This window comes from Rhagoletis zephyria, unplaced genomic scaffold (genome assembly GCF_001687245.7).
Source record: "Rhagoletis zephyria isolate East Lansing unplaced genomic scaffold, Rhagoletis_zephyria_1.1 Rzeph_scaffold_00838, whole genome shotgun sequence".
Lineage (NCBI taxonomy): Eukaryota > Metazoa > Arthropoda > Insecta > Diptera > Tephritidae > Rhagoletis > Rhagoletis zephyria.
The window spans coordinates 106,711-125,172 of NW_016157922.1; the positions used below are offsets into that span (position 1 = coordinate 106,711).

Below are 18,462 nucleotides of genomic sequence, written 5' to 3' on the forward strand. Positions count from 1 at the left end.
GTTTATATAGCGAGCCGCTTGCTCCAAGCAGACACCCGCTTGCAGCCGCACCTACTGGTGAACAGACGCTGCAGACTTCAGTGAGCCCTTAAACCGAATAAGTCAGAGTGGCCCCACCGAAGCTCCCTCTCTTTCTGCCGTGACCCAAGGCTCCACTCGGATTGGTTACCGCATCTCGCACATGGGTTGCTCACGTTGCCCAGAGTGCGCGAACGAGGACGCAAGAGTCGGGATTGAGTATAGCCATGCAACTGTAACTGCATACCCAGCGCAATGACTATACCCCATTGCAATTTACTTAATCTAAAATTTTCAAGGTGGTAATTCTCTAATTTTTTAATTTTTTTATTTTAAGTTAGACCACTAGCAATACACCGGTGAAAACTGCGTTCAATTCCATGCATTAGTTTTCGAGTGATGCGCGTGCAAAAATACAGACAGACAGATAAAAATTCGAAAAATGGTTGATTTGGTTTCTGTGGCGCTAATAAAGACCCCCACATTAATTTTTCTTTAATATCTCTAATGTACAGACATCAGCCTGTTGCAATTTTGTTATATTTATAGAAGATAATGGCAGTGATGAATAAATGCCCTGATACCACTTAAATAAGTCTTTTTTTTCCATTTTTAGTCTAAAATTCCAATGAAACAAATATCTCTGACTTCTATGCCCACAAAATATTATTGGCCAGCTTTTTGGACTACTTAATAATATTTTCAAAATAATAATATCGACCCCTTTGGGCGAAACTATCGTGCGTGCAATTTTTTTGAAATGGACTTTTTGCTGCAAATTTGTTCTACACCACACAACGCATCACCTGGTAAAATATTGTACCTGAAACACACAAACAGACTAACACCAAACATTTACGGTATGTTTTGTAGTATCTTACAATGCAGGTTTTTGTGGCGAAATGATCGTATATGCCATACGAAAGTATTTTGTAAGTAGTGAAAAAATAAAAAAAAAGTTTAAAAGGATCGATATATGTCAGTATATAGATTAAAAATATCGATGGTCAAACAATACCAACTCATAACAGACAACTTTTCCTAAATTTAGTTAGTTATATACATAAACAAATTTTAAATTTTAGTAGCTGAAGGCGCAACTTAACTTTCTCATACTGACCGTCAACCTAGTGGTTGCAAACCAATTAGAAGTAAAACAATTCCATAATTTTGTAATAGTTCTGGAAATCTGAAACTTCTTTATAACTAAACACTAAACATAATTCCCTTCATTCTTATTACAGCTGGGGAAAGTGCACATTTCGAAGTACAATTTGCGGAAAAGCCAGGGTTGGTGGTTTGGCTAAAAGATAATAAACCGTTGGTGGATAAGCTTGCAGACCGTGTAATCCAAACTGAGGCGGCAATGAATTCATACCGATTAGATATCAAAAACTGCAGGTAACTACTTAATTTTGAATTGAAATAAAAATTTTAGAACTTTCTTCAATTGCTATATATAGTGGGACTGCTCTAATAATTGAAGGATACTACACTCTATGCCAATTCTATTTGCGCAAAGAGATATTGCCGATAATTATATCGCACAGTGTGCGACAATATCTCTTCAACAGTATACCAATTAAAAATTTTTGGTTTTTATTATTAACTAGCCAATGCCTGCTTACTTCGCGGCGACTAATAAGAACTTTTTCGTTGGCCAATTAAAAAGAACGTTTAAAAGGAAAAACAGTCTGTAAAGTCAAAATTTTTAGCTTCAGTTGAAACCACTAAGGCACAGCATTCTCGTCACACATGGGCGTCGCCAGGATCGAATTCAGGGGAGGCCGGGACTGACATATAAAAAATCCCTCGAAAATTTTATTTCAAAATTTTAATGTAGTTGATTGATTAATCCTTATTAATACATATGTGTAAAATAAATGGTTCCATTTGAAAAGACAATCTTAACTAATAGCCAAATATAAATTTAGTTTAGTAAGCAGAGTGGAGTACTAAACTTACATTATTTGACTTGTTTTCATACAAATGTAAGAAATAAAAAAAAATGTAAGAATATAAATCGACACTTTAGTGGAAGATCGACCTATCTTGGCAGCCAGTTCANTATTATAAATCGACACTTTAGTGGAAGATCGACCTATCTTGGCAGCCAGTTCAAAAACGCCCTATTTCAGAAAACTTTTAAAGATCGCCCTATTTCATAATTAGGTTAAAGAACGCCCCCCTAACTCAGAATTTTATTGNAAATTATATCGCACAGTGTGCGACAATATCTCTTCAACAGTATACCAATAAAAAATTTTTGGTTTTTATTATTAACTAGCCAATGCCTGCTTACTTCGCGGCGACTAATAAGAACTTTTTCGTTGGCCAATTAAAAAGAGCGTTTAAAAGGAAAAACAGTCTGTAAAGTCAAAATTTTTAGCTTCAGTTGAAACCACTAAGGCACAGCATTCTCGTCACACATGGGCGTCGCCAGGATCGAATTCAGGGGAGGCCGGGACTGACATATAAAAAATCCCTCGAAAATTTTATTTCAAAATTTTAATGTAGTTGATTGATTAATCCTTATTAATACATATGTGTAAAATAAATGGTTCCATTTGAAAAGACAATCTTAACTAATAGCCAAATATAAATTTAGTTTAGTAAGCAGAGTGGAGTACTAAACTTACATTATTTGACTTGTTTTCATACAAATGTAAGAATATTATAAATCGACACTTTAGTGGAAGATCGACCTATCTTGGCAGCCAGTTCAAAAACGCCCTATTTCAGAAAACTTTTAAAGATCGCCCTATTTCATAATTAGGTTAAAGAACGCCCCCCTAACTCAGAATTTTATTGAATTCGGTTTAAAATCGCCCTAACTCAGCTGCCGATTCTCAGCATATTTTCAACAAATTTTCATTTGAGATAGGGCGTTTTTGAACCGATTTCTGAAATTGTTCTTGAACCAAATTCTGAGATAGGGTGTTTTTCAATAGAATTCTGAGATAGGGTGTTTTCCGATAAAATTCGGAAATAGGCCATTCTTCAACCCAATTCTGAAGTAGGGCGTTCTTGTTTAATTATTATATATGTACTCAAAAACATAAACAATTTTAATATTGTTATACATATGTATAAATGCAAAACATTACCATCTATCGGCGACTGACGCCATCTGTTACAGGAAAATTCTGACTGACCATTATTATTGTAATTACCTATCAACTGAATTTCAGATTTTATAAAATGCATTCACGATGCAGAGATTTTGTACAACTTCAACACGTGACTGACGCGCAGGATTTTAGTGAATGACTAATGTCATACTACTTTTTAATCAATATCTTCTTAATTTTTCAGAATTGGTAAAGTAGTTGCAAGATTTAGACTGACTGACACCAGGCTATTTCTCTACACCACAAATTCAGCTTTTATAAAATGCTTGCAATACCTTGGCGCTCGCCTCTAGGACTATAAGTCTCGTAGAAAGACTTTGAAACTTGATTTCCCAAAATTCTAATTTTTACACATTCATGTTTCTGGCATGCGGGGGACGATATGTACTTGCCGATTTGTTTTACAAAATTCATTTAAAAGCAGACGTATCGGTCGCTTAACAAACCGGTCAATCGTTTCTGCAATTACTTCACTTTGATTCTCTAAAACATATTTTCGATGTATGCTTAAGATACATATACCTAAAGGTAAATTATGAGAAATTAAACTGATAATTTATTAAAACTAGTAGTAACCCTCGAAATTCGAGTGAATGCAGTAAAGAAATACTTACTAATATTAGGAATTTAAATTTAAGTATATAAAAAAACGTGATATTCATGAATATAATTCAATATTTAGCTTAAGATTTATTTAAAGAACTTCGTGAAAGACAACAATTAATCTTATATTGCTAGTGACCTGACAACCCAGGATAATTTTTAAGTTCTTAAAGGACCTTACTCTACTCAAAGCTTCGTACCACTGAGAAAACCGTCATCTCTAAGGTATAGACTAACCTTTCACAATATATGCCCAAGGTAAATCTACCACACATTTTTGTATTTAAAACCTACATCATTTTTAGACAGAACTTTTGTTTACAATATTCACATAACTCTAAAATTTCAATTCAATTCTAATAAGAAATTAAAAAATTAATCAATAAATAAAAAAAAAGACATAATGAATTTGGCTTTAAATTTATCTGTGCTTTAGCTTTTTAATATTTCAGATATCCGCATATTTATATTTGCTAAAATATTATGCAATGAAAAGGAGTTCTTTGTTCCATCCAATAAATATAATATAAGTTTGTTAAAACGTCCTATGTTTTATCAACTTAATAAAATGAGTTGCTGGTTTGAACTGTATACTTTTTAAGTCTGGTAAAACACCCAAAAATATTTAGTACGAAATACATATATATCGCACACTGTCTTCAAAAGAGGCAAAACACAAAAAAAAAAATTGGTCGATTCTTTTTTGCATAAATCAATTCGTAGAAATTTTCTCAAATTAATGAAAACATTTTTTTCTTGATGATTATATTTTCTAGCTATAAAACTTGTTTTTGTATCACAAGTTGCGTTGAATCTGTACGATCCACAAGCACTTATAGTTCCGGATCTGATTGATTTGAGTTGAGAATTGGAAAATCTACAACATCTTATTCAAATCTAACAAAAATTTTAGTATTACACTTTTAAACTAGATCTTTCTTAACAAAAATTCAACCACTAATTTAAAAAAATTTAAAATGTGTATACCGGCTGATTTTGTATCGATCATTTCAAAAATCAAATTAAAAAATTTGTAAAGCTTTGAGCTTTGCCTTCATTCAGGGTCCTTCGTAATGGTCAGTGATATCTTAGGTGTTTAAAAAAGAAAGTGATCTCAACTATTTTTATACATTTCATGAGCATGAAATGTATAACTTTGGTCCGATGTTTTTAAGTATCAGCATAAGAAGAGATAGACCCATTAAAATGTATACTTAAATGATCAGAACGGCGAGCTGAGTCGATTTAGCCATGTCCGTCTGTCCGTCTGTTTGTATGAAATCTAGTCTCTCAATTTTCGAGATATCCGGATCAAATTTGGGAGGTGGATGTATTTTTATAATGTACTATCAGAGCACACGACGTCGTTCGGGTAAACAGTAATTCAGCATACAGTTTCTTTCTGTTTAAATTAAGGCATCCTTATGAGCCATACTTTAAGATTTATCGTGCTTCAACTAATATATGGTGATCATCACTTTCTGTACTACAAATCTTGTTCCATCATTAATAGTTGCGTTCCCTAACCCGCAAGAGTTGCAAGAATTTACAGGAGTATACCAGAAAGCGTTCCTGTAGTCGGTTCTCTCGCTCTCATCCGCTTCGCTGAGTGTATAAAATTTCTTCGTGCTACATTAGATGTAATTTATTTTAATTAAACACAACATACTTAAAATATGCGAAAATCAGGCGATTTAAAGGTTTTTAATATCTTCGAAATATTTTCATACTAAAACTATCTTAAACCTATCTCTTGTGATACTTTTTCATACTTATGTACATGTAGTTAAGAAATGATGCCATTTCAAAATCATTGATACTCATATTGTAATAATTTATTGAAATGTTTGAAAATTTTGAATCTTTTTTTTTATACCGTTAATTCCTATAATCCAAGTTGAATTTTAATTTTCAAACATGTGGAGTCCCTGCTATTCATATGTTGCTTAGAAATAAAGCCTTTTCAAGACCCTTCCGATTAAAACATAGATTGTAAAAACTCATTAAACTTATAATATAATTGTATTTGAATTTACGTTTATAACAGGTGGCAACCCTCTTTAAAGACCTCGGAAAACTCTAAATGTTTAAGCTGAATCTTTCTAATATAAACACGAGTTGTAAAACATGTGGCAACCCTTTTCGAACTATTTTTTTACTAAAACCCTATTAAATCCCTCTTGTCTGACGTCCATATTGTGATACATATTCCAATTATCAAATTCCTTTAATTCAAGAAGAATTTGATTTTTCAAACAGATGGCAACCCCCCTGCATGTAGTTTAGAACTAAAACCCTTATCAAAAACCTTTTGATTGATACCCTTATTATAGTAATTCATTTAAATTAAATGAATTTAATTTTTAAACGGGTGGCAACGCTTGTAAAACACCTCAGTAATATGTTTAATGTTCAACCTGAAAGTTTCTTAGCAATCTTTCATTTGACACCCATATATTAATTTTTTAGATAGCTTGTGATCAGTTAATTTATATTTGGCTTTTCGAACAGATGGAAACCCTTTCAAACTACAACTTTTTTAAGCCTCTTGTCATCCATTCTCTAATATAATTTTCAAATAAATAATCCCCTTAATTCAAGTCGATTTGATTTTTTTAAACAGGTGGCAGCCTCCTCGATGAAAATGTAATTTTTTTATATACGTATATGTATCTATACCAAGTCCCTGTACTCTATGAAAATCCCGTTTTATGGGATGTGCCACGCCCCCTCGTATAATCGAGATTAAATCTATCCTATATTTTAAGTTGGGCTAAATGGCCCCAGTGTACAAAATTTAATGGGAATCGGTTGAGTAGTTAAAGCGTGAAAACGTAACAAATAAACAAACTCACTTTCGGATTTGTAATATTAGTAAGGATAGTAAGGATACCTTACTATAAGCACCTACCATAGATATGTCTGTATACCGAATTTCAAGTTCACGTGACTAATGGTTTTGAAGTTATAGCTGATAAAATTTCTCCGAATATGGGATGAGCCATGTCCCCTTTTACAAACTCATGTAAATATGTATACAAGCACCTACCATAGTATGCCTGCATACCAAAGTTCAAGTTCATGTAACTTATGGCTCCGAAGTTATAGCTGATAAAAATATCTACGCCTATGGGATGAGCCACGCCCCCATTTGCAAACTCATTTATATATACCTAACTATAAGCACCTACCATAGATATGTCTGCATACCAAATTTCAATTTCATATGACTTATGGTTTTGAATTTATATTATTATAGCTGGTAGAACTTCCACGCCTATGGGATGTGCCACGCCCTCTTTTACAAAGACATTTATATATACCCTAGTATAAGCACCTACTATAGGTACGTCTGCGCACCAAATTTCAAGTTCATGTGACCTATGTTTCCGAAGTTATAGCTGATAAAAATTTTCACGCCTATGGGATGTACCACGCCTCTTTTTACAAAATCATGTATATATAGTAGGGCGGGTCAATTTGTATGGATCGATTTTTTTCGACATTGTTCCCAGCATATTCGGATTCTTCATAAAATTCTAAGAAAAAAATTCCTCCAGACCATAGCTCTAAAGTCAATTTCGAGCCTGCGCATTTTTAAAAGAAGATACCTTATAAGTACATATGTATATAAAAATGAATTGCTGTCCGTTAGTCTCGCTAAGACTCGAAAACGGCTTGACCGATTTGAATATTTTTTTTGGTTTGTTTTTTTGTAATATCCGGATGGTTAAAACCAGAAAAAAATAGAGAGTTGCCACCTGTTAAAAAATTTCAGTGTAAGTAAATTAATGAGATAAATTAGATATTACAATATGGGTGTCAAAAGAAAGAGGTTATGAAGGCTTACAGGCGAATATTTTTGAGGGGGTTGCCACCTGTTTCAATATTTAATTAAGTTAAATTGGCAAGATAAATTAAATATTGCAATATGGGTATCAAATTAAAAAGGTTTAAGAAAGCTTACTACTGAAAATATTTTTAAGTCGGGTGGCCATCAATTTCGAAAATTTAATTCAATTAAGTTAATAAGATAAAGTATGTATTATAATATGGGTGTCAAGCGAAAGATATTTGAAAGATTTTTGATTAGGAAATATTTTCAATAGGCCTGTCGCCTACCTTGTGCTTGGGAATTTATTGATACGAAAAATTAATTTCTGATATCTATTGTTTTTTTTTATTTAAAGGACCGCAAGATTGCACTACAAAGCAAATTACATATATGTATATATGTATGTAATTTTTTAATATTGTAACAGGAGCAGTTACTGTATGTATTTTTTGTACAGAGTTGAACAAAAGTTTTGGCACAGTGAATTTTTCGCAATATATGCAACGTTTTTAATTTATTTCCCATAATTTTTTATAAAAACATAGTTCAGACTACACCATAAAACATAAAAATAGAATCTCTAAACTTTGTGAAAAACTCAGGAAAATTCAATAGATCTACATACTAATTTGCTATTTTATTCAGATTTTCAAGCAACTTCAAACTTGCACTTTGTTAAACTAAAATAGAATGGACTATTAAACTGCATACTTGGAATTTTTTGTAAAAAATCCGAATAGAAAGTTGCAAATTAGTGTGCAAATTCATTGAATTTTTAGACATTTGATTTTTATGTATTTTGGTGTAGTATGAACTATGTTTTTATAAAAAATTATCGGTAATAAATTAGAAACTTTGCCTATATTGCAAAAAATTCACTGTGCCAATACTTTTGTTCGTTACTGGAAGTAAATAAAACTTTAACTCTAAAAAACCAAAAACAATAATATTTTACAATATTTCAAAATTATTTTTCGAATAATAAATTTGTTTATGATTAACAGTGTATTTATACTTATTTTGGTTTTAGATCCTTTTTACTTTCAACACGAGGTATCTTTTTTCTACTTTCTATTGTCATAGCCATAACTCCCTCTCTGTTTTTATCAATCACTCGTCGAGAAACACTGGCTAATAATTGGACATGTCTTTCTGTTCCTTGAAGTATGTGATGGAATTTTCGGATCTATAAGTGGTAAATCATCATGTTCTAGGTAGTCCAACAAATGTTCGTAAGGAATATTTTGTGTAAATGGCGGTTCAAATATGTTTTCATCGTTACATAGATCTATCATATTAATGTATTCTGTGCAATTGAAATTGATTTGCGGCTTTTTGTACTCTCTTAGGGTACCTGAGTTATACAAATAATCACGAAAATACAATATTTTTCTTATAGCTTTATCACGTATGGCTTTTCTTTCATCAAACAACATTGCTAGCAAGACATTTTCAGAATGTGCATAATATGAATTATTTTGAACAACTGTATCTATACTTTTCTTCAAATTTGGACTTAAAAACTTTGTCCACTGTATAAATTTTGATAATAATACACTACCATATACAACAGAACTATAATACTTGACACTAAAGAACATTGGAACATAAACTTTCACATAAAGTTGCTAGAATCTTCAAATTGTGGTTTGGTTTATTCGTTGACACATACAATTGTAATATTCTGCTAGCTCTTGTTATCCAGCGAGAATGTGATGATGGTCCTGGTTTCATGTTAGCCAAATCGGCTGGACATACACCATTGGAAATTGCGTTAGCCATTTTGTACAAGTACTTCACATCCGTAGATAATTCACAATGAAGTTCTTCGTCCATAGCAGGAGGCATATTCTCTAGTAGTATATGTTCAAAGTTAGTTGCAACCTGTGTTTACAATAAAATATAATATTTGTTAGTAGCGAAATAGTTACAGCTTACACACATCGAATAATTTTTATTTCTATAAGAACTACAAAACAATTAAAAAATATTTTAAAACATACTTGTAATGTTTCACATTCTTGGATCTGTTTATCTAACTTTCCAGTTGTTGATCTAGGTCCAAATCAAGAATGATAGAATACAAGATTGCGCCGTCCTGGGCGTTGACATTTGTGTACCACAAGTAAACAAAGAATAGAGCGAAAAGAAGAACGAGTTGAAACTGCCAAAGCAGTTCACTTTACAGCGAAAATCGTGTTTTAATTTTGCTAAATGCGAAAATATTGCATTTTTCACCTAATCTATTAGAGAACAGTTAATATTTTAGTGCACTCCATTGCTTTGCAATTGAGGCTGCTTCAGCAAACGTTTTAGTGCACTCCATTGCTTTGCAATTAAGGCTGCTGCAGAAAACCGCGGCAGCATCTCAGCGGGATTGATTGGTTAACTTGCTAATGGAGGCTGTTTGGAGCAGAAGCAAAATCATTGTGAGGAAATGCTGTTAATGTAATAATAAAGAAACATTTCGAGAACGGCTTTGCCGTGCCCTATGTACACAAAATGCAGGGATTCGTTCCAGCGCTACACTAGCATCTACGCTTCTTGCATCTTGACGGCTGTCGCAATTTAACACTCATCACTTCATTGTATTAGTGTTTACGCAGTCTCCAACTCAAAAATCACTCACCAATTGCAAATTAATACAATTTAAACTGATTTTTCACTTATAATTCAAATTTCTCTTTCGCTGATTTGTAAACAAAGGTTTATTTACAAGTTACCACAAGTGTCAAAATCGGCAAAACCAAAGTAGCGGTACCACTGACGGCGCCACCTTTGTTCGCTGCACCGTGGGTCCAAATGTAATTGCTTGGTCTAATGTTTGATATAAATAACGAAACGGGAGCTCGTTGAAATGTAGCAAGCATACGAACCAGTGCAATGATTTCTTTAAATGAAGTTCAAATCTGCGCAAAACGCCATTATATGTTCCAGTGTTAGCAGGTTCACCATCACTACATATGCCAATTAAGTGTTCAAGTGATATTTGTTTATTATTAAAGAATTCAAATAATTGTTTCTGCTTAGATTCCGCATCTTCTTTGGTCAATTCTACATATCCAATTAATACTGTGTTTGGTTCTCTTGCAACTACTAAATGAGGCTCTTTTACCATGTTTTGATGATATTTTTGATTAATTGTTTGTTGTGTTAATGAATCATTTTTCCGACCATCGAAAGAAAATGCTTTTAAATTAGATTCAATACGTTGTTTACTTAACACTACGTCTCTATATTTAAGCCTTTCTCTGGCAACCTTACGTTTGTCCATAATAATAAAATCACCCTTTTCATCTCTTATGTTTAAGTCTTCGAGAAGTGCTGTGGCTATACAAGCAGCTCTGTCGGAAACTCCAAATCTATCGCACATCATAACAAAGTTTGGTATGTTGTATCTTGCAGTATAAGGACCACGTTTCATTGCAGATGGTTGTTGTGTAGCTGATGGTAATTCATCGATATCCATAAGCATTTCTGATGTATTTGGCTGATATGTTTGATCGTCATTGTCTGTTGCAATTGTTGGTAATTCTGTTAGCACTTCATCTGAAGTAAATGGCAAATATTCTGGTATTGTACGTTTTCTTTCGTTATGTTGATCAAACATGAATTCTGTTAGATTTTCTGGAATTAGTCCACAGGAGCATTTTGTTGTTTGTAAACTACATTGGCATTTTCCAATGTAAAACAATTGCTTTAACGAATATACGAGTGATTCGATTTTGCTTCTATTTTTACACTTATTATCTTTATGATAACTATCGATTAATTTATTTAACTTTTTGACAATATTATTTCTGCTCATAATTTCAATATTTAATTTGCACCAAATTTCAGTTAATTTATCTACTACATTTGGAGTAAACGATTTATATGAGAACATCTTTCTACTAGATTTAGCTTGATCACTGAGAAAAAAATAATACTGTAAAATATTGCCATTATCTGGTAAATTAATATCACTCAATTCACTTGATTCACCAAAGGACATAATATCTGGTCGAGGCATAGTTAATGCTTGTAACTCTCATTCAGAGTTTTTTGCTGATTTATATGACGCAGGATGCTGATTCATCATATTAAGTTTTCTACAAATTGACGCGTGCACTTTCAATACTATTTTTAAATTAGCTGTATTTTTCGCTACCTCTAATATTTTCAATTTTTGTTTACGTCGCCTACCATCTGTTTTTATGCACAATTTGCAAAAGTCTTTTATGACACTGTGGGCGCCACTTTTAATACTCTAAACCAGCCAGGGAGGAGATTGGGGGATAGATCTCCCACTTCGTCAATACACTACTATTGTTATACCTTTCATGAGCATGAAATGGTATTATAACTTTGGTCCGATGTTTGTAAGTACCAGAATAAGAAGAGATATACCCACTAAAATGTATACTTATTGATCAGAACGTCGCGCTGAGTCGATTTAGCCATGTCCGTTTGTTTGCATGCAATCCAGTCTCTCAGTTTTCGAGATATGCGGATGAAATTTTGCAATCTAGTCTCTCAGTTTTCGAGATATCCGGATGAAATTAGGTAAGTGAGTGTATTTTTATAATGTATTGATCATTCGTCGGAACCGGAAAAATAAAATTTGAATAATAATGCCAGGACTTTTTATAATTTTTTCGGCATTTTTCCTAATTACAAGAAGAGTTTTATAAAACTTTTATAACACCAAATGTTTATCAAGCTTAGGATTTTGTGTTATCCGGGCAGGCTTATTAATTCAACCAGAGAATATGTTTTCTTTGTCAAGTTTACCAAGTTACCCATTTTAAACAGCTACCTGTACTGTATCAGCGGTTAAAACTTGTCAAATTTTTATTTAAAATTTTCGGTAAGGAATAAGCGAGTGGATGAAAAATATATAACGGTAAGAACGGCCCATATATATGTATATGAAAGAATACACACATGCGACGACTCTAGCCATTGTGTGTCACTCCTTTAAATCATAGTTATTTTTTTCTTAATGTATTAAAAAAATAACGTTCGTAACTCTTTAGTAAATATTAATCTGCATATTAACTTAATATATATTAAAGACTAGAAGATGACCCGGTGAACTTCATATCATCTATAATTTATTTGAATTTCACGTTGATCAATTATAACAAATCTTCAAAATCCAATTCATTGAGATCACTAATACTGCCTGATGTTATAGCTGATAAAAGATTCCACACCTATGGGATGTGCCACGCCCCCTTTCACAAACTCATTTATATATACCTTTCTATAAGCACCTACCATAGGTATCTGTGCATTTCAAATTTCGAGTTCATGTGACTATAATTCCGAAGTTAGAGTTAATTCAAAATTTTACGCCTATGAGGTGGGAGGTGAAACCAGATCCCACCCCTTTGCGAGCCCCAATTTTTTTACCCTATTATAGGTCCAGGAGCCATGGTAATACTCTGTCAAAATTTTGTTCGATTATGTCCATCCGTTTAGGCTGCAACCTACCACATACATACATACATACTTCCACAAATATATAGTAGATTTGCTTTGAAGCGCCATCTTGCGGTTCTTTAAATCAAAAGTAGATATCAGAAATGAATTTTTCATATCACAAAACTCCGGAGCACAAGTTTTTATTAAAAAATAAAAAACATTCGTAACAATTTAGTAAATATTAATCTGCATATTGACTTAGTATTAATTAAAGATATCTTCTTTTAAAAATGCGCAGGCCCGAAATTGATTTCAGAGCAATGGTCTAAAGGACTTTTTTTCTTAGAATTTTATGTAGAATCCGAATCTGCTAGGAACGATGTCGAAAAAAAATTGACCCGCCCTAATAGTTATATAGCCTACTATAATCACCTACCATAGATATGTCTACATACCAAATTGGAAGTTGATGTGAAAACCTGGCACATACATACATACATATGTACGTACATACATACTTCTACAAATATATAGTAGATATCTATCCTTCTCTTAGTTTAAAATAATTTTAGAGAATATCCCGACCACAGCGCTTCCTATCGTGTAATTTTTTAGTCCAAATATTCCTTTTCAATTGGCTAACTTATGTTCAAAATGTGAGCCAAATCGGCAAGTAAATGCAATTTTTAGGAATATCTTGACCCCAGCGCCACCTAGCGAGTAAATTTTTGGTAGAAATATTTATTTTCATGGTACTGATATACGTTCCAAATATGAACCAAATCGGTCCAGACGTTTAGTAGTTTAGTGACATTTAATGTACAGAAAACTATGAAATTGTGAAATCGTGATGTCTCAGCTTTCTTAATTTTTCGGCAACAACAAAAAAAAATTTCAAATTTTTTTTTCTCGAAAAACCTTCCACACAGAAGGTCAAAAAAAGTACTTTTTACAGAATTTAAATCGGTTCAGCCGTTTGGTCAGGCATCGCGGTCATACGAAAAACATTTCATTTTTATATATATAGATTAATAATTTGTCGGAACCGGAAGAATCGGACCACTATAACATATAGCTTTCATGCAACTGATTGCTCAGATATGAGATTTTTTCTTATAACTTCTCCATTTATGTAGCTAGGAACATGACATTTTGCAATACTTCCACCCACTATAAACAGAAAACTTAGACTGAAAATTACAAAGATCGAGTCACTATAACCTATAGCTTAGATTGTTCAGATATAAGATTTTTCGTTATATTTAAGTGGCTAGGAACATGAAATTTCGCACTGTTGTCACTCATTATCAAAAGAATACTTTCAATGGAAATGGCGAAGATTGGGTCGCTATAGCCTGTATCCTCCATATAACTCCATATAGCTCTATATAACCGATAAATTTCGTAAGCTATTTTATATATAATAATACAAAGTCTACTGAGAAAATCGTCAAAATCTATGCTTTATAAGCTTTATCTCTTATACCATTGATTGTTCAGATACTAGTTTTTGCGATATACATTTCTCCTTTATGTAGGAAGCTAAACCCATTAAATTGTGTTACCGGTTTCCATATCGATCACACAACAGCAAAAATTATTTAGATTGGTGCTATATAAGTAAGCTGACCAACCGTTATCCTTTGAGGAGGATTGTGCTCCTCAAACGTGATTTGTCCTCCTCAAAAATATTGTCTTTCTCTGTCCTCCTTTTGCAGCAGAACCAGTTCACAAATCAAAACTGGAACTTTTTACAAGTACGAAAAGCAATTACTTACATTTTGCATAAGTTTTGTAGCGAAGAAAAAAACAAAACACAGAGGTAGAGAACTGTCAAATCGTATTNGTTATTTTCATGGTACTGATATACGTTCCATATATGAACCAAATCGGTCCAGACGTTTAGTAGTTTAGTGACATTTAATGTACAGAAAACTATGAAATTGTGAAATCGTGATGTCTCAGCTTTCTTAATTTTTCGGCAACAACAAAAAAAAATTTCAAATTTTTTTTTCTCGAAAAACCTTCCACACAGAAGGTCAAAAAAAGTACTTTTTACAGAATTTAAATCGGTTCAGCCGTTTGGTCAGGCATCGCGGTCATACGAAAAACATTTCATTTTTATATATATAGATTAATAATTTGTCGGAACCGGAAGAATCGGACCACTATAACATATAGCTTTCATGCAACTGATTGCTCAGATATGAGATTTTTTCTTATAACTTCTCCATTTATGTAGCTAGGAACATGACATTTTGCAATACTTCCACCCACTATAAACAGAAAACTTAGACTGAAAATTACAAAGATCGAGTCACTATAACCTATAGCTTAGATTGTTCAGATATAAGATTTTTCGTTATATTTAAGTGGCTAGGAACATGAAATTTCGCACTGTTGTCACTCATTATCAAAAGAATACTTTCAATGGAAATGGCGAAGATTGGGTCGCTATAGCCTGTATCCTCCATATAACTCCATATAGCTCTATATAACCGATAAATTTCGTAAGCTATTTTATATATAATAATACAAAGTCTACTGAGAAAATCGTCAAAATCTATGCTTTATAAGCTTTATCTCTTATACCATTGATTGTTCAGATACTAGTTTTTGCGATATACATTTCTCCTTTATGTAGGAAGCTAAACCCATTAAATTGTGTTACCGGTTTCCATATCGATCACACAACAGCAAAAATCATTTAGATTGGTGCTATTTAAGTAAGCTGACCAACCGTTATCCTTTGAGGAGGATTGTCCTCCTCAAACGTGATTTGTCCTCCTCAAAAATATTGTCTTTCTCTGTCCTCCTTTTGCAGCAGANTTATACCATTGATTGTTCAGATACTAGTTTTTGCGATATACATTTCTCCTTTATGTAGGAAGCTAAACCCATTAAATTGTGTTACCGGTTTCCATATCGATCACACAACAGCAAAAATTATTTAGATTGGTGCTATATAAGTAAGCTGACCAACCGTTATCCTTTGAGGAGGATTGTGCTCCTCAAACGTGATTTGTCCTCCTCAAAAATATTGTCTTTCTCTGTCCTCCTTTTGCAGCAGAACCAGTTCACAAATCAAAACTGGAACTTTTTACAAGTACGAAAAGCAATTACTTACATTTTGCATAAGTTTTGTAGCGAAGAAAAAAACAAAACACAGAGGTAGAGAACTGTCAAATCGTATTAAGGATGTGCGCGTGGGAAAGGGGTAATTCGCGATCGTAATTGTTTCCGGCAAATTTGCCACTTATAATAATTCTTGTATACATATATTAGGGTGATCCAAAATAACTAACCTGACGAATTTATGGCCTTAAAATGACCTGTTTACTGAGAGGAAATTCTCCCATTTGGAAACATTTTTATTTCAATTTTAAAAGTGGTCGGTCAGCATTTGAAATTTTCTATGTAAATAACATTTAAAAAAAATGTTTTCATTAAATATGTTATAACTTTTGAACCGTTAAGAAAAGTTATAAAAAAGGGATATAGGTTTTTCTAGGCATATTCTTGTAGGGCATTAAACTCTCTAAAAAAATTCCCTGAATATGGCTGTCTTAGAGGCAATTAAAAGTATTAAATATGTTAATATATTGCTGAACTAGGTATAGCCAGCGTTGCCATAAGTCAAGATTTATCTTGAAAATTAAGATTTTTCTGTTTTTTATTAAAAATCTTCAAACAAATACTATTTAAAAAGCAAAATTTTACACTTAAAATATCTTGAAAATGAAGACTATTGTGTATGATGTAAAATTTTTAAAGTTTAAGTTAAAATTGTTAAATTATTTATATTATTCTTACTAAATCATTGTAAGCAGCAAATGAAGGAAGAAGAAAAATAAAATATGAAATCCCCTACAATATTATCTGCCTTCTTCTCTCGCACAGTAAAACATATACTCTAGTGCAGAGTTAGAGTGTGGAGGAAAAGAACAAACGGTAGCTTAAATGACAACAATGGAATTTTTCAAGTAAACTGCCATTAAGCTGATGAGTCTACATGGATAAGTGTATAACGAGAAAAAAGGAGCGGTAAACTTTATAAAATAAGGTCCATGTAAAAATAACAATAAAAAATCTAATTAAAAAGCTCAAAATTGTTATGGAACTTTGCCGAATTTTCTTAACTTTTGTACAAACATTGAAGTTTGGACTAACATGGTTTTTAATAGATAACGAGCTATTCTTTCATAAAAACAGAAAAAGTAATTTTTAAACAAACAACACAAGTGACTTCAAATCTCATATATGTAAATATTGATCGTTAATTTCTTCTTAATCNGATAGATAACGAGCTATTCTTTCATAAAAACAGAAAAAGTAATTTTTAAACAAACAACACAAGGGACTTCAAATCTCATATATGTAAATATTGATCGTTAATTTCTTCTTAATCAAACCCAGAAAAAAATCGGTAATCGCTTTTGGTGGTAACGTGTTCTAGAAGGCATAGCGTTATAATGCCTTCGAATTTTTTCTTGTAGGCATTACCGGTAATGCAAAGTAGAATGTCCTACAATATTTTATTTATTTCTCTTCTTTGTTTCATTTCGATGAATGCAAAGGAGAATATTATTATTTTTTTTTTTAATTCGCTTCTTTGCGAATGCAAAGTAGAATGTCCTACAATATTTTATTTGTTTCTCTTCTTTGCTTCATTTCAGGGAATGCAAGGTAGAATGTCCTACAATATTTTTTTTTTTATTTTACTTCTTTGCTTCATTTCGGGCAATGCAAAGTAGAATGCAGCATCATAGTCAGCTGAAAAATATAATGCATATTCAAAAATTCTTTTTCTATCGTTACTTTCTGTGGAAATTTGTTTCGCATAAAAATTATGTTTTGCCTTGTTCAATTTGCAATCAATGTGAAATCAATGAAGTGAAGTACAGGAGTGAGGAAGTACAATTTTAAGCTTAATTAAATATGCATGCATGTACTACGGATGTTAATTTTTCGGCTTTTTCCGATCCCGAGATTTTCGGGATGGCGTTGTCACAATCCCGGCATCCCGGGATTAGTCCCGGGATTTAGATATTCATTATTTTTCAACAACTTGAATCGAAAAAATTGCTTCTATATTGTTTGAAAAGCTCTCCTACTATGAAATAAATAAATGAGTTTGAAACCTACTGTTTATTTAAAGTGGCGTTTTTATTTTTTCTCTCTGACCGCAGGATTTATTTTGAAGGACTTTGTAATTTCAAAGATGTGATTAATATGGGTAACAAATGCAATAGGAAATTTCTTTCGAATTTAAAAAATTTAAATTTTATGGATTCACAAGGACGAATAGGTAATTTTTAAGCTGACAAAGTTTGAAGAACGAAACTCGAGGATGTTATATAAGCCCTTTATATAATCCCTTAACGCATAATTTTTTCAAAAAGAAATATTGCGAAATTTCAAGGATAAAATTTTAAAATGACATTTTCAATATTTACCAGCCCTTCT

The 18,462-nt window shown here is 32.4% G+C and overlaps 1 protein-coding gene across 1 annotated transcript in view; it reads left to right on the top strand.

Moving 5' to 3' along the window:
* The window catches only part of LOC108361757 (uncharacterized), a gene marked incomplete at both ends in the record, with an annotated part of 179,513 nt that overhangs the window by 103,184 nt on the left and 57,867 nt on the right, over positions 1–18,462 (top strand). Inside the window, one exon of the mRNA XM_017614494.1 lies at positions 1,263–1,419. Within this exon, the coding sequence (XP_017469983.1) occupies positions 1,263–1,419 (157 nt within the window). The remainder of the gene's footprint in view (positions 1–1,262; positions 1,420–18,462) is intronic.